The sequence below is a fragment of the Megascapheus bottae genome, chromosome 7 (genome assembly GCF_031878675.1).
Source record: "Megascapheus bottae isolate mThoBot1 chromosome 7, mThoBot2.hap1, whole genome shotgun sequence".
Taxonomy (NCBI): Eukaryota; Metazoa; Chordata; class Mammalia; order Rodentia; family Geomyidae; genus Megascapheus; species Megascapheus bottae.
In genome coordinates, this window is record NC_143515.1 from 41,904,885 (window position 1) to 41,929,384 (window position 24,500).

At 43.8% G+C, this 24,500-nt stretch overlaps 2 protein-coding genes across 7 annotated transcripts in view; one reads left to right on the forward strand and one right to left on the reverse strand.

Annotated features, from left to right (window-relative positions):
* Usp34 (ubiquitin specific peptidase 34) overlaps positions 1–7,656 on the forward strand; it is a 206,822-nt gene extending 199,166 nt beyond the window's left edge. For both annotated transcript variants that reach the window (XM_090336851.1, XM_090336852.1), the window contains exons 76-80: positions 1,184–1,263; positions 4,420–4,560; positions 4,659–4,802; positions 6,153–6,312; positions 6,484–7,656. In XM_090336851.1, the coding sequence (XP_090192977.1) occupies positions 1,184–1,263; positions 4,420–4,560; positions 4,659–4,802; positions 6,153–6,312; positions 6,484–7,094 (1,136 nt within the window). In that variant the 3' untranslated portion in view covers positions 7,095–7,656. The remainder of the gene's footprint in view (positions 1–1,183; positions 1,264–4,419; positions 4,561–4,658; positions 4,803–6,152; positions 6,313–6,483) is intronic.
* Positions 7,648–20,647, reverse strand: LOC150060700 (activator of 90 kDa heat shock protein ATPase homolog 2). Of its 5 annotated transcripts, none has more exons than XM_090336854.1 (9): positions 20,471–20,646; positions 19,119–19,309; positions 15,097–15,182; positions 12,300–12,483; positions 11,339–11,427; positions 10,139–10,249; positions 9,535–9,636; positions 8,578–8,629; positions 7,648–8,475 (listed from the first exon to the last, which is right to left on the reverse strand). In XM_090336854.1, the coding sequence occupies exons 1-9, from the start codon at positions 20,548–20,550 to the stop codon at positions 8,303–8,305; spliced, it is 1,068 nt and encodes a 355-aa protein (XP_090192980.1). In that variant the 5' UTR covers positions 20,551–20,646; the 3' UTR covers positions 7,648–8,302. The 5 variants fall into 5 exon arrangements, with proteins under 5 accessions (XP_090192980.1, XP_090192979.1, XP_090192982.1 ...); XM_090336853.1 differs by having other exon boundaries at positions 10,139–10,255; positions 20,471–20,645; XM_090336856.1 differs by having other exon boundaries at positions 12,369–12,483; positions 20,471–20,644.
* Between the last annotated feature and the right edge of the window lie 3,853 nt (positions 20,648–24,500).

Consider the following 24,500-nt stretch of genomic DNA (forward strand, 5'->3'; position numbering starts at 1 on the left):
GCAGACTGGGATCAAAGACTATAGCTTGACAAATTTCTTCTCTTGCTTATATGGATAATTATGATACAGGAATGTGGGTGTAAAAAAACTTTTCCCTATAGCCTTGGTTTGATGGTATATCAAACTTACATATGTTGTAATGTTATGATGAGTAAATGTTTCCAGCCCCAACCAGATTAGGTTAGGGTAAAGTTAAAATTTTCTTTGACTATTTACACAGGGAACAATTTTAACAGAAAAATATATGGCAAACTTATGCCCACCTGCTATGTGTTCTTACTAAGGGTAGACGTCACGATTTTAAGAAGTTAAAAACAAAAAATAACCTAGAATAAAATAATACTTTGGGAAAACTATATAATCAAATTTCAATGCATATATTGTTTTACATAAGAATAGCCATATGCTTATGCTGCTTCTCCACAACCTGGGAAATATCTGAAACAGACATCATATGACAAAGTTGTTTTTTTGTTTGGTTTTGTTTTGTTTTTTTGCCAATCTTGGGAATTGAACTCAGGGCCTACACACTGTCCTTGGGCTTTTCTTAAGGCTAGAGCTCTACCACTTGAGCCACCTGGCTTTTTCTGTGTACGTGTTACCAAGGAATTGAACCCCAGTCTTTGTGCATGCTTGGCAAGCACTCTACCACTAGGCGAAACTCACAGCCACTGACAAAGTTTTAAAGCTCTTGGTCCTGCTCATACTTTTTAGGTTTAATAGGAGGATAGCTCCTATTTGTCTTTGATAATTAAACAGAGGTAGAGAGGACAGGATGCTTGATGATTAAACAGGGGTGGGGAGATAAGAAGCTTATTTCAAGAAGTACAAGGGTAAAAGAGGGACATTAGCATATTTGATGTCTAGAAAGCAGAAACTAAGATTAAATCACAAAGAGATTCCAAGGTTAGGGACACAGCTCAGTGGTAGAGCACTTCCCTAGTATGCCTAAGGTCCTATGATTGATCCCTTTCTGTCTTTGGAGAAACAAAGTTTTTTAAAAGAATAATGATTAATATAAATTGAGAGTACTGCATTTTAAATTATTTCACTGGTTAAAGTACTGGAATAAATTATATCTAAATATACATAGCTACAACCAGAAGTAGCTACGATAATGTACCAAGTTTAGAACCTCAATCATGTAATTTATAACCTCTCCTGATTTCTTTTCAAATACTAGGTATCCTAGTTGCCTATGAAGGCTTGCCACTTCATCTTGCACTGTTTCCCAAACTTTGGACTGAGCTATGCCAGACTCAGGTAAAGCAAACTAATTTTAAATGATTTGGTCTTTGTCTTATATGACCATGAGAGTCAAGAAGTTTAGGTTTGAAAATAGAAATGAAGTGTATTTTGAAATTGAAGAAATGAAGTATATTTTAGAATTAATGGAATTGTTACCAAATCTTGGGCATTCCCTTTCTTTGGTTAGAGGGTTTCTTTCACTTATGTGCATATATCACTGAGGATATTTCAAAAGTTGTTTATAGTTCAATTCCTCATACATAATTCAATATCAATAGTTGTAGGGAAAAGTTCCCAATTAGGAAGATTCTAAGGTCAGAAAGTCTATGCCACTTAGAGGTGTCTCAAGCTCACTACTATTCCAAAATGTCTAGCAGTTACTATGTCAGTTGTCCATTAGCAGTCTCAGAACAGGCAACCCTACCTGTCCTATTCAAGTTTCAACAAGTCATCTTCATACAAGTTAACACATTAATAATCCTGTTAAGTTGTAGAGAAAGAATTGGGAAGAACGGGAAGAAAGGAGAAAAGCAGATGGACTTCTAAGGTTTGATTTAGTCTTTGGGTCTGACCTAAAGGAATCCTGCTTATCCTGTAAAGCCTGAAACTACTGGTTTCTGCTGGTTCCTTTTCCTAGAGGAAAAAATGACTTTGTTAACCACCTTTGGGCACAAACCTTTACCCTACTTCTTACGAAATGTTTGTCATACTGTACTATAATTGTGGTTTTTGTATCTCCTTTTCTTCAGCCTAGGCCTTTTACAGTTATCTCATCGACTGAAAGATTTCTTTTTGGTTGGAGGGTCAACAGTACTAGGATTTGAACTCAGAGCCTCATGCTAGTAAGGCCGGTAGGTACTCTGCCACTTGAGCCATAAGCTCAGCCCTGAAGAAACGCCTTCTGCAGGAAAAATCTTTAAAAGGCATTGATCTTGGGCTGGGAGTGCAGCCTAGTGGTAGAGTGCTCGCCTTGCATGTGTGAAGCCCTGGGTTCAATTCCACGGTACAACATACAGAGAAAAAGCCAGAAGTGGTGCTGTGGCTCAAGTGGCAGAGTATTAGCCTTGAGCAAAATGTATCTAAGAACAGTGACCAAGCCCTGAGTTCAATCCCCAGGACTGGCAAAAAATAATAAATAAAAAGCATTGATCTCACTTGGATCACACTTAATATACACTGTAGGCATTCTAAAAGAGTTATTGGTTGACTTTTGAACTGAATGGTCTATTTAGTGAATTGGAGAACTCTGCTTTTTCCTTTCTTCTGCTGCTGCTATTCTTTGTACAGACATGGGTCCTGGTTCTACTCCTGACTTTTCAAGTGATCTTGAACCTTTTTTTTTTAAACAATTGCTTACCACAGATTGGGAACTGGTGGCTCCCACCTGTAATCCTAACTATTCAGGAAGCTAAGATTCAAGGATTATTTGAAGGATTTCCAGTCAGGAAAGTCAATGAGACTTTTATCTCTGATTAACCAGCAAAAAGCCAGAAATGGAGCTAGCCTTGAGTGGAAAAGCTACAGACAACTCCCACCCCTGAGTTCAGGCCCCAGTATCACCACCTAAGTTTTTTTTTTTTTTTTCCACTTACTGTAATATACATGTGTATCATTTTAAGTTTTATTCTCCGTAAGAATTCTGATTAGAAGACATTTAAAGGCGTTGCAGGGAGTAAATTTTGTAAGAGTCATGACCATCTGAACACAGGAATACCAAATACTAGTAAAGTTGCCATATAATGAAACCCACTAAATCTGAGCTACATAGGAAAAGCTATTGCTGTCTACCATTTCAATACTTAAGAGGGAAGTTATTCACCAAATCATGATTGTTAGTGAGATAATACAATAATATATTGGAGCTGTTGGATTCACTTTCTCTACACAGAGTTTGGTTTCCTGTTAATTAGGTCCCCCTTGAAAAACTTCTCATCCTATTCTCTTACCCTTATTTTTCTAGTTGTAGCTAACTCACTGTGCTAGATAACAAAGTTGCTGTGCATGCCTTTTTATTAAAGAATTTATTAACACTGATTTTTACATCATATTTCAAATGACATGTTTAACAAACAAGTATTCAAGAAGGGAATCTCTATAATCACTGGCACTTAGTTTTTAGAACATAATCAAAATTAGGCTAAGGGTTTGTATATCATAGATACATATTAATTTATGAAATAAAACATGTCTATAGTCATAGGTTTTTATGTCTATATAGTTATATTTCCAATACCATGTCTATAGCATTGAGTATGCAAGTGTTGAGTCCTCGCTCTTGTACTGTTTGGATCTAATAGCCACATATTAAGGATATGCGCCTTTTGTTCCTTTGGTCTTGACTTGTCTTACTCAACATGATTCGCTTTAGATTCATCCACTTCCCTGCAAATGCCATTATTTTATCTTGTCTGTTGGCTATGTAGAATTCCATTGTGTGTGTGTGTATATATATATATATATACATATATATACATATATATACATATATATATATACATATATATATATATACACACACACACACACACCACATTTTCTGTATCCATTCATCTGCAGTAGGGCATCTGGGTTGTTTCCATCACCTGGCTATTGTGAATAGTGCAGAGATAAACATAGGTGAGCAGGTGTCCTTATCATATCTTGGGTTATGATGTTCAGGGTAGATGCCCTGAAGTGGTATAATGGGATCATAGGGAAGGTCAATTTTCAGTTCTTTAAGAAACCTCCACACTGCCTTCCAGAGTGGCTGAACTAGTTTACAATCCCACCAGCAGTGCAGTAGGGTTCCTTTTTCTCCACAACCCCACCAGCCTCTGTCATTGTCTGAGTTCAAAATCTTGGCCATTCTTGTTGGGGTAAGGTGGTATCTTACGGTTGATTTGCATTTCCTTTATGACCATGAATGAGAACATTTTCTCATATGCTTTTCTGCCATTTTAATCTCTTCTTCTGATAAGTCTCTCTTTAGTTCCCTGCATGTCTTTACTATTAGTATATTCTCCTAGCACTCATCTATTCAAAGTATGGTGACTGCTGTTGTAAGTAAATATTGACCAGACTTTTAAGTTTTAAGTGGCTATTCAAAAAATGACTCAGGATGCCCTCACATCCAAAATGTCTAAGTCTGATTATGTCAGGGCTCAACCACCTGTTTCTTCTCCCTCATTTTAGTCTGCCATGTCAAAAAACTGCATCAAGCTTTTGTGTGAAGATCCTGTTTTCGCTGAATATATTAAATGTATCCTAATGGATGAAAGAACCTTTCTAAATAACAATATAGTCTACACGTTCATGACACATTTCCTTTTAAAGGTATGTGATACTTCAGAAACTATCACGTCACTTCCAGTTAAAACACATTATTATGCTGGACTTTTATAAATCATGTTATTTTAAAATATCTTTTTCAGGTTCAGAGTCAAGTCTTTTCTGAAGCAAACTGTGCCAATTTGATTAGTACACTCATTACAAACTTGATAAATCAGTATCAAAATCTACAGTCTGATTTTACCAACCGAGTTGAAATTTCTAAAGCAAGTGCTTCTTTAAATGGGGTAAGAACTATGCAGGGCATCAACTTCTAAAGTTTCTTTAAACAACTCTGTATTTGGCCTTTATAAGATTTTACTTTGTGACTACAACTACTGTGAAGCTGTTTTGCAATTTTTTTTTGTTGTTTTGCTGTTCCCGGAGCATGAACTTAGGGCCTGGGCACTGTCCCCTAGCGACTTTTGCTCAAGGCTAGCAGTCTTACACTTAAGCCACGGCTCCACTTGGAGCTTTTTGGGGTATTTATTGGAGATAAGAATCTCTTGGACTTGGCTGCCCAGGCTGCCATTGAGCCATGATTCTCAGATCTCAGCCTCCTGAGTAGGTACAATTATAGGTATGAGCCACCAATGCCTGGTTGTTTGTTTCTTGTATGTGTACTGGCCTTGCAATCAGAGGCCTTGCAATCTCATTTGGATTTGTTGCTCAAGGCTGGCACTAAATAGACTGCCGATTACAGAGGCAGTTGAAACTAGGGAATTAGGCCATGTATGGTGGCTCATAGCTATATTTCTACTTAGGCAAAGATAAGACAGGGTTTTTTTTTTGTTTTTTTGCCAGTCCTCGCCTTGGACTTAGGGCCTAACCACTGTCCTTGGGTTTTCTCAAGGATAGAGCTCTACCACTTGAGCCACACCACCAGTGCTGGCTTTTTTTTATGTATGTGGTAGCGAGGAATTGAACCCGGATCTTCATGCATGCTAGGCAAGCACTCTACCACTAGGCCAAACTCCTGGCCCCCAGGAAGACAATTTATAAGCCAGATTGATCAAAAAGTTAGTAATACTAATCTCAAAACAAACCAGTGGCCAGGTGGTGGCTCATGCCTGTAATACTAGTTACTCAGGAGGCTGAACACTAAGAATCACGTCTCAAAACCTGCCAATTGTAGCAAAGTTTGTGAGACTCTTCAACACCAGAAAACCAGAAGTGGCACTGTAGCTCAAAGTGGTAGAGTGCTAGCCTTGAACCAGAATGCTCAGGGACAGCACCCAGGCTCAGAGTTCAAGCCCCATGTCCAGAAATAATAATAATAACCAAAAAACGAAACAGGGCCCAGTGGCTATTGCAAGTCACACTGAGAAGCCAGCTGGGCAGACAAATGCAAGATTCTTATTTCAGGTAACCAGCATAAAGTTGTGTTTCTGAAATGGTAGTGCTGGTCCTGCTAGTATTGCGGGGTGGGGATGGGGGGGCAGTGAGGCTAAGAATGAATCAAAAGAACAAGGCTCTACCACACAGTACTGCCAAAAACGTGTGGGCTGACTCCTAGGAAAGTAAATGGTTCATTTAACTGAAATGCTATATCAGAATGTTCACTTTAAAATGAGGTATTCCCATCTGGGTTTTTGTAGGACCTACGGGCACTTGCTTTACTCCTGTCAGTACACACTCCCAAACAATTAAATCCAGCTCTAATCCCAACTCTGCAAGAGCTTTTAAGCAAATGTAGGATGTGTCTACAACAGAGAAACTCACTCCAAGAGCAAGAAGCCAAAGAAAGAAAAACTAAAGGTTAGTTTTATGATTAATACTACTTTGGGTTGGAGAAGGAAGAATACAATTAGTGTTACTGACTTTATAATAGCTGTATTTCAGTTTCAAATTTGTCTTCTCCATTGCTACCCTTATATGATATTAACTGGCCCCTTTGAGAGAAGTTTCTATTTGGATGTTTGTTTACAGATGACGAAGGGGCAACTCCTGTTAAAAGAAGGCGTGTCAGCAGTGATGAGGAACACACTGTGGACAGCTGTATCGGTGACATCAAAACAGAAACCAGGGAGGTCCTGACCCCAACCAGCACTTCAGACAATGAGACAAGAGACTCTTCAATTATTGATCCAGGCACTGAGCAAGATCTTCCTTCCCCTGAAAATAGTTCTGTTAAAGAATACCGAATGGAAGTTCCATCTTCATTTTCAGAAGACATAGCAAGCATCAGGTCACAGCATACAGAAGAACAGTCCAACAATGGTAGTAGATTTGAAGACTGTAAAGAATTTAAAGACCTCCACTGTTCCAAGGATTCTACCATAGCTGAAGAAGAATCCGAGTTCCCTTCTACTTCCATCTCTGCTGTTCTGTCTGACTTAGCTGACCTGCGAAGCTGTGATGGTCAAGTTTTGTCCTCCCCAGACCCTGAAGCTGCTTTGTCACTCAGTTGTGGCCATTCCAGAGGACTCTTTAGTCACATGCAGCACCATGACATTTTAGATACCCTGTGTAGGACCATTGAATCTACAATCCACATGGTCACAAGGATATCTGGTAAAGGAAACCAAGCTGCTTCTTGACATTAGATGTAGCATGTCTACTTTTAAGTCCTTCCTCCTGATGCTGTTTGTACAAGTTTTGCTTATTTGTTTTTGTGCTTCATTTTGTCCAGTGCTCTCTGCTTGAATGGCAAGATAGATTTATAGGCTTAATTCTTGGTCAGGCAGAACTCCAGATGAAAAAAACAAAAAAACTTGCATCTTCAGTAACTTTCTAAAGGGCAATCAGATAATGGATATGTTTTATGTAATTAAGAGTTCACTGTAGTGGCTTTTGTTTAATATGGCTGTCTGGGAGAAACAGGGTTCCTTAACCCTGTGAAATGTAATTTAAACTTACAGCATTTTTACTGTGTATAATATGGTGTCCTCTGTGCCAGTTTTGTACCTTATAATAGAGGCAGATTGCCTCCAATCGCTGTGGTTCTTATTATCAAAATTAAGTTTACTTGTATACGGAACAACCACAAGAAATTTGATTCTGTAAAGAATCCTCTTTAGCTGTGGCCTGGCAGTATATAAATGGTGCTTTATTTAACAGAATACCTGTGGAGGAAATAAAGCACACTTGATGTAAAAATAATTGTTTTATTTTTATTGACATGACTGCTATTCTGTGCACTTGATTAAATTGATTGTGATGACTTTTCATTTGTTTACATACGTTGCTTCAGTCTTCTCAGATTAACTCATTAACTGAACAGAGGAAGAAGCATTTATCTAGTTTAGTACAAGAATTAGTGGCAGTCCAAAACAGCATCTTACCCCATAAATGTCTCAATCCACTCCATCCCAGAGTGGACCAGAGGAGCATAACTATACAGCTAGGTAGCCTCACATCAACATGCTTTCGAGCAAAACATGCCACAAATGGACCTATACATCTATGAGCTACATCTTAAAAACCTTGAAGTAAAATAACTGAATACATGCCATTTCTTTGTCATCTTTGAATTTAAACTAGAGCTGAAAATAAGTTTCCTAAGACAAGCTTTAGCTTGGGACACGTCAACTATCTGAACACACAGACTTGATCTACTTTCCAAAGAACATCTATGAAAGGAAGGGGAGATTAATATCTAATTTTAGGTTTTTAACTCAATGCAGATTCTAATTATAAGTTCATGGATTTCATCCAATATAAAATAAATTAACAGCGATTTGTGTTTTAAGGAAGAGGTAAACACGACAGCTTACAAAAAGCAATGCCCTTATAAAACCTAACTAATTCAACCACTTAGTGTGGTCAGCTGTAGTAAACCTTTTATTTCTTCAAAATGTTGCTTCTGCCAACAGGATCGCATGTTTTCTTCTTTACAGACAGGAACTCCTGTACAGTCCAACTGTAATTCCGTCTGCCCTAGAGTAGGCACAAAACTCAGTGCAACTGTTGCATAGTGTTCTGGAAGAAAAACAGGAGCTGTATCATTACATTAGGAAAATGAAGACTCAAAGTACCAGCTTCTGGGTTACTAAACCTCTACATAAAGGTCATATCACATACCTTCTGGCCAGTTCCTACATCTCCATTTCATGATGATCTTTCTATTTGTTAACTGAAAACAAAGGGGAAATTCCACTGAAAATTTAAAACTACCCACAGGAAACAGAAGAAACATCCCTGTACAGCATGGTCCTGATGTCTTTACTGCCCACTGTGTCACTCACTGTACTAATACCAGTGAGTTAATTTGGTACCACAACAGAAAGCCAATGTCATGGGGAGGTACTAACACTTTCAACACAGTTAGGTAGCAGAATAAAGAAATTTCCATATGCCAAACCTGAAATTTCTAAAATGGATTAGACCCATTTATTCCTTCTCCCTTCCTCCTGTACATCCTATGTGCTGGTCCTGCTGAGGGCTTGAGTTCAGGGCCTGGGTGGTGTCCTTGGACAATTTTTGCTCATGGCTAGCACCCTGCCACTTGAGCCAGAGCATCACTTCCAGCTTTTTCTGAGTACTAAGGAATCGAACCCTGGGCTTCAGGTATGCTAGGCAAGCACTCTACCACTAGGCTAACCTCCCAGCCCTGTTTGTGAGCTTTTTTTTGCTTCAGGTTAGCACTCTACCACTTAAGCCACAGCTCCCCTTCCAGCTTTTTTGTTAATTGGAGAAAAGGACTCTGGTGTACTTTGCTACCTAGGCTGCCTTTGATCTACAACCCTCAGATCTCAGCCTCCTGAATAGCTAAGATTACAGATGTGAGCCACCAGGACCTGGCAAGGCTTATTTCTTCAAATATGCATTTGCGCAATATCTTTAAAAATAAGGCATCATTGTTATCATAACTTTAATTTCAGTGTTTTAATTTGTTCTATAACCAGCTTTCATGAACTTCTTGGTATATGAACTCAAGCTAAAAATAGCATGGACAAATATTAACCAAATGGACAAAAACTAACATTAACCAAAAGAAAGTTAGATACAAGTTTACTTCTTTAACCCTGTGACACTTACCAATTCTATGTATTCACCAGTGATGTTCCCGTCAAACATTTGGAATTTCCCACCCTTTTCAGCTTCCAATACAGCAGAAGATTTGGAAAATTTCTGCACCAGCTATCCAAGCAAAACAAAGGCATTTCATCAGAGTGTGTGTGAACAAACTCAGCCTTGGTCATGCTAGCTCTATGTGCTTTACCACTGAGCTACATCCCCATCCCTATTACCTTTTAAATCTAAATATCCATCTCTTCAAATTATCCAGAACTCATTCTTAATTCATATCCCCATCATCTCAGAGTTCTCACAAAATATGGCCAAAAGAGAAAACACCCGGGGGCCGGTCCTAACTATTCAGAAAGCTGACATCTGAGAGTCATGGTTCAAAACTCAGCCCCAGTGGGAAAATATAAGACTTTTCTCCCCAATAAACTACTCAGAAAACACCAGAATTGGCACTGTGGCTCAACTGGTAGTGCACTAACCTTGAATGAAAAATCTCAGGGATAGCCCCCAAGCCCCATAACCAACAAAAGAAAGAGAATCCAAAATCCAGCCCATTCTTTATGGCGCAATTACAATGTCAGAACTTAGGACACTAGCTCAAGGAGTTACTTACATCTTTCACAGTGAAGATGCTGTATAGCTGGTCTACTGTTGTGTCAAACAGCTCTGTCATATGTACAGCCACAGTGGGAATCCTCACACCCAAAGCCACTGGAGATGAGGCCTGAACCTCAAGAAGAGGTTCCAGAGGATAGTAAGCATACCAGAAGAGAACAATGCTAGGATGAAGTCAAGTCTTCTTAATAAAATGCTTTTGAGTGAAACATGCCACAGATTCCACACTACTTCTTCATACCCAAGAAAGCAACATGAAAGGCCTTCCCACAACTCCAGCAGCAGCAGAGCTCAGTGTCCCTACCAGCTCATTAACGCTGATCTATTACCAGGCTCAGTGGAGCACTCCTGATCCTCTGTGGGCATGGTAAATGTAGCCCTGACCATGTGACAGGATGACATATGACAGGACAGGAAGTTATTCTACTTGTATTCTTACTTACCTAACAGCCTGGAGGGACAACCTTAAGTTTAATTTAATATTCAAAAAAAAAAAAAAGGTTCTGTTCATACATTCCATTCCATCAAGAATGGAAGTCTAAGGCTGGGCATACAGCTCAGTGGTAGAGCTACGGCCCGGGGTTTGCTCCCAGCAACACACACAAAAAAAAGTTCCATCATTTCTATAACCAAATGGCTTTTTTTTTTTTTTTTTTTTTTTTTTTGCCAGTCCTGGGCTTAAGCTCAGAGCCTGAGCACTGTCCTTGGATTTTCTCAAGGCTAGAACTCTACCACTTGAGCCTCAGCACCACTTCTGGCTTTTTCTAAGTATGTGGTACCGAGGAATCGAACCTAGGTCTTTGTGCATGCTAGGCAAGCATTCTACCACTAGGCCAAACTCCCGGCCTCCATTTTTTTTTTTTTGCCAGTCCTAGGGCTTGAACTCAGGGCCCGAACACTGTCCTTAGGCTTTCTCAAGACTAGAGCTCTACCACTGAGCCACAGCACCATTTCTGGCTTTTTCTATACATGTGGTACCGAGGAATTGAACCCTGGTCTTTGTGAATGCTAGGCAAGCACTCTACCACTAAGCCACACTCCTGGTCCCTAAATGGCACATTTTAAAGGCTCACTGAAGATGCAAGTGCAGATTAACACCCTTCCTCCCTATTCTTCAGTTTCTTATCACAAGGTTGTGCGGAGCTTTGACTTACACTAAGCACTCCCTTCACCATACTTTGGTAAGCAAAGGTCATACCTGCAAGGTATTCTCACTCAGTTTCCTTTTAACTGTCAACTCTTGAGTTGCCACAGCTTTGGTTGGTAAAATCATTCCTGTTGTAAATTCTATAAAGAAAGGCAGAAAATGGTTTTAATAAAACAATGTCCTCTAAGACGCAGAGAATAAAGTAGAAAACCCAAAATTATACAAGAAAATAAAAACTGGCATAAAATTTTTGAAGAACTTCTATTAGTATATGGAGGATTTCAAAAGCATTCCATGTTCCACAGCAACAAAGTCCTTTTATTCTGTTTTCAAACACCTTACACTATTGTGCTACTTTTTAAGAGTGAAGTTTTCTAAAGTTCCAAATACCCATGTTGTATGATTAACTACTAATAGCTTGGTGGCCCTCACCTCCTGTCAAAACCACACCTTCTCTTAATGCTTCCCCATACCTCTTACTAAACAATCTTAGTCTTTATGTTTGTATGCCATCCATGCTGTGCAGCTTCATGGAAGAGTGGCAATCCCAAATCTCTATGCCAACATCTAGACACTTAGCAAGCAGGGACTGAGGACGAAGTGCACAGAAAAGGCCCTGCTGGATATTGTGCCTACCTGGTAACTTCTCTCATTCTCTAATCACTTCACTTCCATGCAGTATGGGAATCATCTATATCTCAACTACACCTGTAATACCTGCAGTCACTTTCATACATTCATTCAACAAAGACTTATTAAGCACCTACTATGTGCCAGGCATTGTGCTAGATGCTGGAGATACAGCAGTGAATAAGACAGACAACTTCCATGTTCTCATGGAGATTATAGTCTAGCAAAGAAGACAGACATTAAACAATTACACAGATAACTTTCAAAAAACTACTAAGAATCCTGAGGGCAAAACAATTCATGTTATGCACATATTGATAAACACTAATTATGTGACTAGCTCTAGACATCCAGACTAAAATTTATTCTACAGTATAAAGACCTGAGAATCCAAGCATGACTTGGGTAACTAGAGAAAGGATGCTCTGGTTCACAAGGATGCCTTCTTTACCCGTCTTAAGTGCCTTCAGGTACTCTCCAAGGGCCTCCCTGACCTTGGCGATGCCTGCAGTTTTCATAAGATCCTTCAGTATATCCCCATCTCCTTTCTTTTTACTCACGTTCACCTACAAATCAGAAAAATAAAAACCTAAGAAAAATCTGGTTTAATGTACTCTTCCAACACTGGACCCTGTGGAGGTGGCAGAGGGGAGGAGGTAGCATTGGAGATGTGACTGTAGAGGATGTAACAGTTTAAAAAAAAACAAAAAATCCTTTTTGGTGGTCATGGGGCTTGAACTCGGGGCCTAGGCACTGTCCCTGAGTATTTTTGCTCAAGATTAGTGTTCTACCACTTTGAGCTACAGCTCCATATCTGGTTTTCTGTGAGCCATCAGTAGCCAACAAAAAGGTGAAAATTTTTTCTTTCTTTTATGCACATCCTGAGGATTGAACTCAGGGCCTCAGCACTGTCCTTGAGCTGCTTTTGTTCAAGGCTAGCATTCAACCACTTGAGCCAAAGCATCACTTCCAGCTTTTTCTGAGAAGTTTAACAGAGATGAGTCTCATAGACTTTCCTGCCCAGGTCGGTTTTGGAATGTGATCCTCAGATCTCACCTCCTGAGTAGCAAGAATTACAGACATCAGCCACTGACACCTCGAAAGGATCAAGTTTTTCATCATCAATACATTATTAAGGTTGGTGTAAACTTCAAATGGCTTCACAGAACACGAGCCCTTGATCCACATTTGAAATCATATGCATGTGTGTGTGTGTGTGTGTGTGTATTAAACTGCTGATTTGGTCCATGGCTTTTATCAGCATCTGAAAAGGTCCAGCATGTAAGTGTGGAATAATACACATCAGACTCCAAAGACTTAATACAAAACAATGTACAGTTATTGTGCGGTTATTTTGTTTTGTTTTGTTTTTTGCCAGTTCTGGGCAGTACTCAGGACCTGGGCACTGTCCTTGGGCTTTCTCAAGGCTCTACCACTTGAACCCCACTTCTGGCTTTTTCTATGTATGTGGTACCAAGGAATGAAAGCCAGGTCTTCATGCATGCCAGGCAAGGACTCTACCATTAGGCCAAATGCCTGGCCCTGGGGTTTTTTGTTCTGAGGAAGGTTTGGGGGCTTGGGGGTTTTTTTTGGTGCTGGTACTAGGATTTAACTCAGGGCCTCATGCTCTTGTTTTTTTTGCTCAAAGCTGACACTCTAATATTGGAGTCAGACCTCCACCTCTAGCTTTTTGCTAGGTAACCTGAGTGTTATGAACATTTTGCTTCCAACTGTGATCCTCAGATCTCAGCTTCCCGAGTACCTAGGATTATAGGTAAGCCACCAGTATCAAGATCAACTATTTTATAAAATTGTTTCTAGAAAAATGTGGACTAGGTGCCAGTAGCTCACTCCTGTAACCTTAGCTACTTGGGAGGCTGAGATATGAAGATTGAGATTCAAAGCCAGTCTAGACACTAAAGTCCATGAGACTCTTATCTCCAATTAATCATCAGGAAACCGGAAGTGGCACTGTGGCTCAGGGGGTAGGGTGGCAGCCTTGAGCTGAAGAGCTCAGGAATAGTGCCCAGGCCCAGAGTTCAAGCCCCACGACCAACCAAAAAAGAAAAAACAGAAAAATATAGATCAAACATGAGTCTGGTAAATATATTAAACAGTACTACTTTAAAATCCCAAAGCCACCATACCTAGGAAAATCAAATTCTCTTTAGCCTGGAGTTGGTCTCTTGGTAGGGAGAATTAGGAATTCAGCAAGGGAAAGGACAGAGAAGAAGAGAGAAAGGAGGAGCCAGAGAGGGGGAAGTATCAAAGTATTCTGGTATTGCTAGAAGGAAGACTTGCTAGCTCCCAATGATTTAACTAAGCTGAGCCTAATTCAAATCTCATTAGAACCTAGTCTGTTCCAAGATGTTGAGGGAAAACTCTAAAAGGCCAGCTTAATATGCCATTGATAAGATTGTCAATGGATGATCTGAATTTAGCCAAGTGAAATCACAGCCCCTGAGTATAGCAACCCCAAGTCTAAAGAGATAAGACACCATTACAGCAGCTGATAACCTTCACTAAAGGTGAATCCCAAGACATGCTGTTTACTATTATTAAATTCTTTTATCTTGAAGCCATTGTGTATGCACAAAAGACCCTTTACTAGACCACCTTGATCTCTGAAAATACAGCTGTACAAATGGTCTCAACCCCAAGCTAAGCTCTCTATATGAAAAGGCAAGCCAGGCATGGGGATGATACCAATTTCATCTCCCAGGAGGCTGGAAAGAGCCAGAAAACAGCAACATTTACTGTGAGACATACCAACGCTGAGAAAAGTCACCATTAATGGGAAACAAGGGAAGAGAAACAAAATCACAGTTGGCAAGCCATGCAAGCAGCCTAAGTATTGAACAGCACATTTAACCTGCTGGCCCCCGTGAAGAATGAAGTGATCTCACTTTGCAGATGAGGCAGCTCTGCGGTGGCTCTGGAGGGTGGAGTCACCTGCCCAGGTAGTGCCTCTGGCCCCTTAAGAAGTCCAAGGCTTCCTCCTTTCCCCATACCACTGGAGCTCCACACACCATGCTGTCCTCACAGTAAAGTGATCCTTCTTGTCAAACAACCCTCCACAATTCACAACGACCATACCAGAATTATACAGCTTAGAAAGTTTTCAAACACCCAGTATCTGTCACAGATGCTTGATTAGAAAAAGAAACTCCATCAAATACCTCAGTGTCATCTACTTCATTTTCTTCAGAAAGGTTGGGTATTTCAATCACTCCCTTGTGTTTTGCACTAGATTCTTTAGTTGTACCTAAAGTGAAAATGGGGTCAATTAAAAAACTGGTTTTATGCACTAACCAAATCACCCACAACACAGGATCTAACCCCCCATCCAGGGCAGTGGCCACATCTAGGAAGTCTAGCGAGGACAAGTGAGGTAGGAGTGGCAAGACCCAGAGCTTAGGAAGTGAGTCTAGAACCCATGTTCTCATCTTATCCCCCACTGCTATTTGCCAAATCAAAGCATGATGATAGGTATATAGAGGAGGTGAGTCATAAAAGGGATGTGAGGGCCAGGTGCGTTGGCTCACGCCTGTAACCCTAGCTATTTTGGAAGCTGAGATCTGGGGATCTCAGTTCAAAGCCAGGCCGGGCACAAAGGGACTTGAGACTCTTATCTCTAATTAACCTCTAGAAAATGGAAAGTAGTGCTTGGTTCAAGGGGTAGGGTGATAGCCTTGAGCGTAAGAGTTCAGGGACAGCCGGACAGCGCCGAGGCTAAGTTCAAGCCCCATGATCCACAAAAGAAAAAAAAAAAAAAGCGGGCAGACTATACTCCTGCCCTTTAGAGGTCAAGGAATGTGTTCCACCCAGACATCAGAAATGGCATGTATATATATGCACACATGAATGGCTGGTACCAAGTGTTTGAATTCTGATTTGGTGCCCTGGATGAGCTTTCCTGCTCACAGCTGATGCTCTTTTACTTGAGCCACATTTCCAGTATAGCATTTTGGTAGTTAAGTAAAGATGTCTCGAGGGCTGTTCTGCCCCAGCTGACTCTGACTCTCGATCTTCCAGGTTTGAGCCTCCTGAATAATTAGAAGTATAGGGTAAGCTACCTATGCCCAGCAGAAAAGGCTTCTTTTCTGAGGATCTGACCAAACAACAGATGACTTCAACTGCCTTTTCTTCTGGAAATAAAAGTAGCACCAAAAACAAACAAGAAAACTTCAAGATCTATCCCAATCTTTTTTTTTTTTTTTTTGGTGGGTCATGAGGCTTGAACTCAGCCTGGGTGCTGTCCCTGAGCTCTTCCGCGCAAGGCTTCCACCCTACCCTTGAGCCAAGCCTCACTTCCCATTTTCTAGAAGTTAACTGGAGTCTCAGGTCCTTTTGTGGCCGGGCTGGCTTTGAACCTTGATCCTCAGATCTCAGCCTCCTGAGTAGTTAGAATTACAGGCGTGAGCCACTGCACCTGGCTCTATCCCAATCTTTACGAGCAAGCTTCTCTAGGATATGGAAGGAAATTGTTTTAAATTATATGCAAATTACACTCATCTTCACTCGAAGGACTACAGACCCTAAGTGAACCTGAGTGCAGGGAAGTACAGAACTAGTCTCCAGAGAACCAATAAGTGCTCTGGTTTCTTTTCCTCTCCAGCCTTAACATGGATCCTCCCTCCAACCCCTTCTACATAGTTCCTTAGTTAACACTGGCAAAACTTGTTGGCATTTCTCAAGTCACTGGGATGAGAGCTCTCCCTGGACCCAGAGCTTATGGCCCAGAAGTGCTAATGCTAGATAGATTCTCTGAAGCATGCGGGTACAGGAAATGCTACAGTGAAAATGGAGCCAGAAGACCCCAGTTAAGAACTGCAGTTATTGCCTAAAGACACGGCAAGGAAGTGGGGCTGTGGCTCAAGGGGTAGGGTGGTAGCCCTGAGCTCAGAAACAGCACCCAGGCCCAGAGTTCAAGTCCCACGACTGACAAAAAAAAAAAAAAAAAAAGATATGGCAAGTGTGACATATGCAGAAAGGGAAGAGGCACAAGTGAAGAGAGGACTAGTCCTGAGGACAGGGCCCTGCCTGCGAACTTCACTTCTCAGCCTAGCCTTAGGCAGTCCTGGCTTCCAGTTTCATGCAGTTTGGTTTCTTTATCTCCTGCAACTGCTTGAGAAAATTCTTGTCGACTTCAGAGTCACTGAGAATATCAACTAGCTGGTCTAGTTCTGTGATGGCTACTTCAGAGAGACCCTCCAGATGTTTAATGACGCACCACAGGCTGTCCCCACAGCAGTTATTAGTACCTGCTTCCCCTCCTGGTCTGGAGATCTAGTTCTTCATCCCAGAAAAGAGCCTGGGTCTTATCTTGTAAAAGACCACTTATTGTTTTAAGCCAGGGGAGATGAAGGTAGTCCATGAAGAGCCACTGATCATGAAGTTCCTGGAAACTTGTCCTGGGAGGGGGTAAAGCCAGCAGCAGCCACCAGGGAAATAACAGAACAAACTCTCTGGGGGAAGATCCCATTCCTACAGAGGGTGGGATTTTTCTTTTTCTCCCTGAAACAGGATTTTGCTATGTAATCACATTCCTCCTGCCTCAGTCTCCCTAGTGCTGAGATTATAGGCATTTCAGGCCTGTGCCACAGTGCTTATCATTGTGAGACTGTTTCAGATGCCTGCTGTGTTTCTGGGTTCTGGCCTGGCTACTGACACCAAGGCAGCCAAGAGCAAAGGCCAAGGCCAACTCACTGGCTTTCTAAGACAAACTCTCCAGAAAGACTGCAGGGATATGCCAGTATCTCCCTAGTGCTGAGATTATAGGCATTTCAGGCCTGTGCCACAGTGCTTATCATTGTGAGACTGTTTCAGATGCCTGCTGTGTTTCTGGGTTCTGGCCTGGCTACTGACACCAAGGCAGCCAAGAGCAAAGGCCAAGGCCAACTCACTGGCTTTCTAAGACAAACTCTCCAGAAAGACTGCAGGGATATGCCAGTATCTGTGTATGTTTGTGTCTGTCAGTTGTGAGGCTTGAACCTGGTGCCTGAGCCCTGTGTCTAAGCTCTGTTTGCTCAAGGCTAATACTCTGTTACTTTGAGCCACAATGACATTTCAGGTTTTCTGATAATTAAGTGGAGATAAGAGTCTCAGGCCGAGCGTTTGGCCTAGTGGTAGAGTGCTTGCCTAGCAATGCACGAAGACTCAGGTTCAATTCCTCAGTACCACATACATAGGAAAAAGCTGGAAGTGGTGCTGAGGCTCAAGTGGTAGAGCTCTAGCCTTGAGAAAACCCAAGGACAGTGCCCAGGCCCTGTGTTCAAGGCCCAAGACTGGCAAAAAAAAAAAAGTCTCATAGACTTCCCTACCTGGACTGGCTTCAAAGCACAAAGCTCAGATCTCCTTCCTGAGAAACTAGGATTACAGATGAGAACCACCAGTGCACGGCTTAAGTCCTAAACTTTAACAGTGCACAGTATTCCCCCTCCTCCTCTCTTCCCATGTCATTGGTCCCTTTGTTATTTAACAATACTTACTGAATACAAATATCACAAGAGAATTTAGCAAAAGATCCAAAACTATTAACCACTGAAATGTCCATCAACTAATGAACAGACAAAATGTGTTATACCCATACAACATCAGCTACAAAATGAGTGAATAGGCTACGTAGGTGCTTTGAAAGATGAAATGACAGACACCAAACACCAGATGATATGGAATTCCATTTATATGAAATGCCAAGAGGCAAATCCGAAGAAACAAAAAGATGAAGAATGGCTGCTAGGGATTTGGGGGAAGAGAAAAATGGAAGTGACTGCAGGGTACAGGGTTTCTTTCTAGGGTAATAAAATGCCCTAAAATTGACTATGGTGAAAGTTGCAAAACTGTGAATATACTGAATTATGTACATTTTTTCGTTCCTGCCCTAATGAAGATGGGAGTAGGGAGGATAGTTCAAAAAAAAATCTTTAATCATATATGGTATATCAGTGCTTTGGGAAAATAAAACAGGAAGTAATGAGGTACTGATTGGAGAAAGATGGCTTCACTCAAGTGGTTAACAGATGCAGGGTTCAGCTCCAGGTTACCTAGTCCACAGGTAGTGGCAGCAAAGGGTCCAGCTGGGAGAAAGCACAGCTCCAGCTTCTGAGACTAAGCAAATTCAAGTGCGAGTCAAGAACACCAACTGAATGAGAAGGAAGGACATCTCACAGCCCTGCGGATTCCCTGAGTCCCCGGTTACCTTTCCAGCCCAGCTTAATGTTCCACTCATAGAAGAAAATCAGCTTTCCTTTGCGGCTGCTACAAGAAGCTTCACCTTCCACCTGCTTCAGCTCGCCAATCTCACACCTGCCAGCCTCGCTCTCCACCACGATACCCACCAGGAGCTCTCGGAGCTTCCCCTTAGACCAGCTGGTGGCATCTCGCTCTGTCCTGTCCAGGAAAGCAAGAGCACACTTGTGAATGGAAAGCACAGCTGGTATCCTGACCAGCCAGGGTTCCCAGACCAGATCAGATCCAGTGCTCTCAACTGGCCTCGAAAGCCCCACCACTCTCTTGCAACGAGGCATTGCCCAAGGATATTCTCCTCTTATTTAGTTCAAGACACAAAAACAGGGGTCGGGAGTTTGGCCTAATGGTTAAAGTGCTTGCCTAGCATGCACGAAGACCCGGGTTCGATTCCTCGGTACCACATACATAGCAAAAAGCCGGAAGTGGTGCTGAGGCTCAAGTGGTAGAGCTCTAGCCTTGAGAAAGTCCAAAGACAGAGCTCAAGCCCAGGACTGGCAAAAAAAAAAAAAAAAAAACAACACACCACCAACATCACTCATTGGAAAAGGATGGACAAAGCTGAGGCCATATGTAAAAGTGGGAATAAGCCCGAGTCATGCAGGACACTGCCAATGATCACGTGCTCACTGTCCCATGCTATCCTCCCAAATCAATATTCTCATTTGGGGAGAGGGGCAGTAACTAAAAGAGTAGTGGGTGTCGCGTGCACAGGCAGGGCCCGGACACCGCCTCTGGTAGAGCCCCGTGCCCCCCACCCGGGGCCCTGCACGGCTCGGCCCTTCCAGATTCCTCAGCATCCCCTTGATGGCCGGGAGGTGAGCAGGTTCTGGGAACCGCCAGCCTATGTCTCTGAGCCTCTGGGCAGACGTCACCCCAAGTTCCAGAGGGGAACAGGGCAGGGAAGAGTTCGGTCCGCAGGGCAGGCGAGGCCCGGGGAGTTCCGGGGGCGGGGAGGTCCCCATTCCTGTTCTCCCCAAGCCTAGACTCCCGACCCCCCGCGCCAGCTCGGGACACCAAAGTGGGGAGACCTCGGCGACCCCGGCGACGCGCAGGTCCCGGGCCGTCGGGGAAGCGACACGCCGTGTCAAAAGTCACTCGCGGGGCCCAGCTCAACTTTCCGAGAGAAGCCCGGGAGGCCGGGGCCGCACGGCGCGGGGGGGGGGGGTCCCCGGGCCGTGGGCAGCCGTTTCCCGCGGCCCCCGCCCCAGTGCGAACCCAGCCTCCCGCCGCCGCGAGGCCCCGGAGGCACAGGAGGCCCCGGGGCCCAGCCCCCGCCGCCCCGCGCCCGCGCCGCCGCCGCACCAGTGCCAGTTGTTCACGTTGGTCCCGTCCTCCCGCTCCTCCACGATCCAGCGCGGGTCCCCGTGGCCCCACTTGGCCATGGCGGCGCGGGCGGCGCGGCCTCAGCGCCGAACAAGGACGGGCCGCGGCAGCTCCGGGAGGGCGCTTCCGGCCTCAGGGCCCCGGAGCACCTCGCAGAGCCCAGAAAGTGCCAGAAATCCCCGCCCCTGGGGCTCCCCGCCCTCCGCCCCGCCCCGCCCGCCCCGCCCGCGCCGAGCCCGGCCCAGCCTGGCCCCGCGGAGCCGGGCCGCGGCGGAGCGCGGGGCTGCCGCGCGGCTGGACCTGGGCGGAGCGCGCGCGCACGAGGAGACGGCGAGCCCCGGGGATGGAGGGTCCAGGGCCCGGGCGAGGGGACTGAGCGGCCGGGGACAGGGGTCCAGCCGAGGAGATTGGGGCGAGGACAGCTGACTGAGGGAGTCCGAGGGGACGAGGCCACCGTGCCGGCCTCGCGGGCCGGGCGGAAAGATGGCGCGGGCCTGCCGGCCGCCGAGCTCGGGCTTCGTTGCTCGGGGCGGGGCAGGTCGACCAGATTCGCGTCCTCAGCGCAGGGTCCTCAGCGGTGACCGGAGATGGGGATGCACAGCCAGCGGGCATTAAATAAGCCCGTCTACGGTGACAGGGGCAGGGGCTGCTGTAGCAGAGAAATGGGTACCAGACAATGGAAGCTTGCGATTACCGGGTTCCGTCTACCGGTTGGGCATGAAACAAACGAATGGGCCAAGAACGTCCTTCGCCGGGGGCCAAGGGTGTAGCCGAGTGGTAGCCTGCTCGCCTTGAATGCACGAGGCCCTGGGTTCGATTCCCTGAAACCACAAACGAGGCTGCAAGTGAAGTTATGGCTCAAGAAGTAGAAGAGCCCAGGGAACGATGTTCAGAAAAAGGTTTCCTCCATTTGTGGGGCCTACTGTGTTCCAAAACCGTCCAAATTGCTTCCACAAATGTAAGCCAACTGTGGAAAATCTATGCTTTGACTGCCAAAGGAATCAAAGGGCCTTTCAATGAGAAGTTCACCTAAGACATGGGCAGCTTGTTACTGGAGTGGCAATTAATGGGCAACATTTTTTGTGGAATCGCAGCTCTCGTTTTCATCTAATTCAGAAAGAATCTTACTGATCCTGAGACCCTAGTGCCTGCTGGAGGTCCCAGCCTTTCAGAGGCCGAGGCAAACTTTGCAGCCAACTTCACTACATCGTGAGACCCTTTCTCAAAAAGGGGCTGAGGATGTGCCCCACTGATAGAGCACGCACCCCCTAACCCCAGCTACATGGCATGAGGATCACAGATTTGAGGCCAGCCTAGGAAAAGGTAGTGAAATTCTCTCAGAAACAAAAGCAAAGGGATTGAGAGGGAGGCTCAAGTTCAAGTCTTGGGTTCTGTTCCCAGTACTGAGAGGCATTGGGCAAGCTTAGAAAGGAATAGTATGGGATCTGCACAAAGCAGATGAACAAGAACACTAATGGGGACAGTTTGATGAGGCAGTGGCAGTGTAGAAAGCCAACCTGAAGAGTTTTGCAACACCATCAATGGAAGTAAATATGTCTCCCATTAAAACCTCAGACCATGTGGCAGGCTCTGAAGTCCAGTGTTCGGCTCTGTTTGGGCTCTACCACCTACCTGAATGACTAGATTCAACTGCTACTGAAATACCAGAATATACCCCCCTAAATAGGAATTGTGGCGCTAAAGAAAAGACACAGAGCCAGGTGTCTGTAGCTCATGCTTATAATCCAAGCTATTCAGAAGGCTGAGATCTGAGGATCATGGTTCCAAGCTAGCCCAATCAGAAAAGGTCACCAGAAAACCAGAATTGGCATTGTGGCTAAAGTGGTGGAACACTAGCCTTGAACAAAAGAAGTTTAAGGAGAGTGCCCAGGCCCTGAGCTCAAACCCTAGGGTTGACAAAAAAAAAAAAAAAAAAAAAAAAAAAAGGCACAGACACAGGAAATCTTATTTCCCCCAAACAGGGCATGGATTTATGAAGAAAAAGATATCCTGTCCTGTCCCCCAAGCACAGGACAACCACTCAGAAGAACTGAGTCCTTGCAAGCCTGGGGATGGCACTGAGGAACTTGCATCACAAACTTTCCTACAAATCGCTAGTCCAAGAGACCAAGAGTCGGGCCGGGAGTTTGGCCTAGTGGTTAAAGTGCTTGCCTAGCATGCATGGAGACCCGGGTTCGATTCCTCGGTACCACATACATAGCAAAAAGCCGGAAGTGGTGCTGAGGCTCAAGTGGTAGAGCTCTAGCCTTGAGAAAGTCCAAGGACAGTGCTCAGGCCCTGAGCTCAAGCCCAGGACTGGCAAAAAAAAAAAAAAAGAGACCAAGAGTCCTTTTCATCGCACTTCTCTGTGATTTATGGAAGGTGCTACATGAGAAGGGTTTCAAAGGTATTCATTCTCTAGGTGTCTTCGATGCATCTATGAAATATACATTAATAACCTTTTTCTCAATGTCTTTCCTCATGGGCTCCATGCCAACTAAGAACCCATGAGGACTACGTTTCCCCTCCATTACCAAGTTAAAGCATTGAGAGTACTGTCCCATGTCAAAATAGACAGCCTATGGCAAGAATGGAAGACATACAGTCATTAAGGATCTGGGGTATCAACAATCCTGCACATAAGCCATCAGAGTACATTGTGATCTTTCTGATTCCAGTCAGCATGCCCTCATTCTAACCGCAGCAAGGAGAAAGGACTGGAGAAGAGAATACCCCTGACATAAGACACACACACACACACACACACACACACACACACACACAGCCCAATATTTCTGCTTAAATCTCTTTGGCCAGAATGTACCATGTGTCAATGTCAGTAAAGAAGGTTTGGAAATGTGGTTCTCATTTTGGGCAATGATAAGTATGATTAACATTGGGGTTTCTATTACCCATAAAGGAGGGAAGCATGGATATTGAAAACAACTAGCAAAGTCTGACACCCACCCACACAAGTGGTGTGTGGGTCAATGAATCCATACAAATAAACCTCTTAGAAAATCTCCAGAAAGTGGTGCTGTGGCTCAAGTGGTAGAATGCTAGTGTTGAGGTGAAGATCTCAGGGACAGTGCCCAGGCCCAGAGTTCAAGCCTGACAGAAAAAAAAAAAAATCTCCCAGCACATAGTGTTTTACCCTTTCTCCTCCATGGAGGATGAACTTACTAGCCAAGTCAATTCATGACTCCTAGAATCAATGCTACCCCCAATGGATGACATGACCTGGAAGTGGCCTGGCACAAATTCAGTATAGGACTTAGAGTACAGCAGCCATGGCAGGAGCTGTGAGATGTGAGAGGCACCTTTTTTCCATCACTTCACAACCCACTGTGTATGTATGCACTCGTGCACACACACGTACTACTATTAAGGCTTGAGCTTGGACTCATGCCCCTACTTGGGTTTTCTCCCTCACAGCTGGTACTATACCACTTGAGCCACACCTCCACTTCTGGCTTTTTGCTAGCTAATTGGAGATAAGAGTCTCAGACTTTTCTGCCTAGGCTGGCTTTGAGTCAGATCTCAGCCTCCTGAGTAGATAGGATTACAGGTGAGAACCACCAGTGCCACCTACTTTTTTGGTAGTGTTGAGGTTTGAGTACAGGGCCTGTACTTGCTAAATAAGTGCTCTACCAGTTGAGATCTGCCACAGCCCTTCTTGCTTTCAATTATATTTCATACAGGCTCATGTACTTTTCCACCCAGGAAGTCACTGTCCTACTTCCACACCTTGTATAGCTAGGGTTACAGGTGTTCACATCACTATACCCAGCATAGTCTTTGAGATAAGACTTTTGCTTTTTCCCCAGCTAGCCTCAAACTATGATCCTTCTGGTCTCTGCCTCCCAAATAGGAAGCATGTGCTCCACCCCTCTTTACGTACTTCCTTCTACAGACTCTAAACCAGGGCTGCCACTCCAATCCAGTACTTTGACAAGTGACCTAAGTTAGACATTCATTTCTGTCACCTGACTGGGTTAGTGGCTCCTAA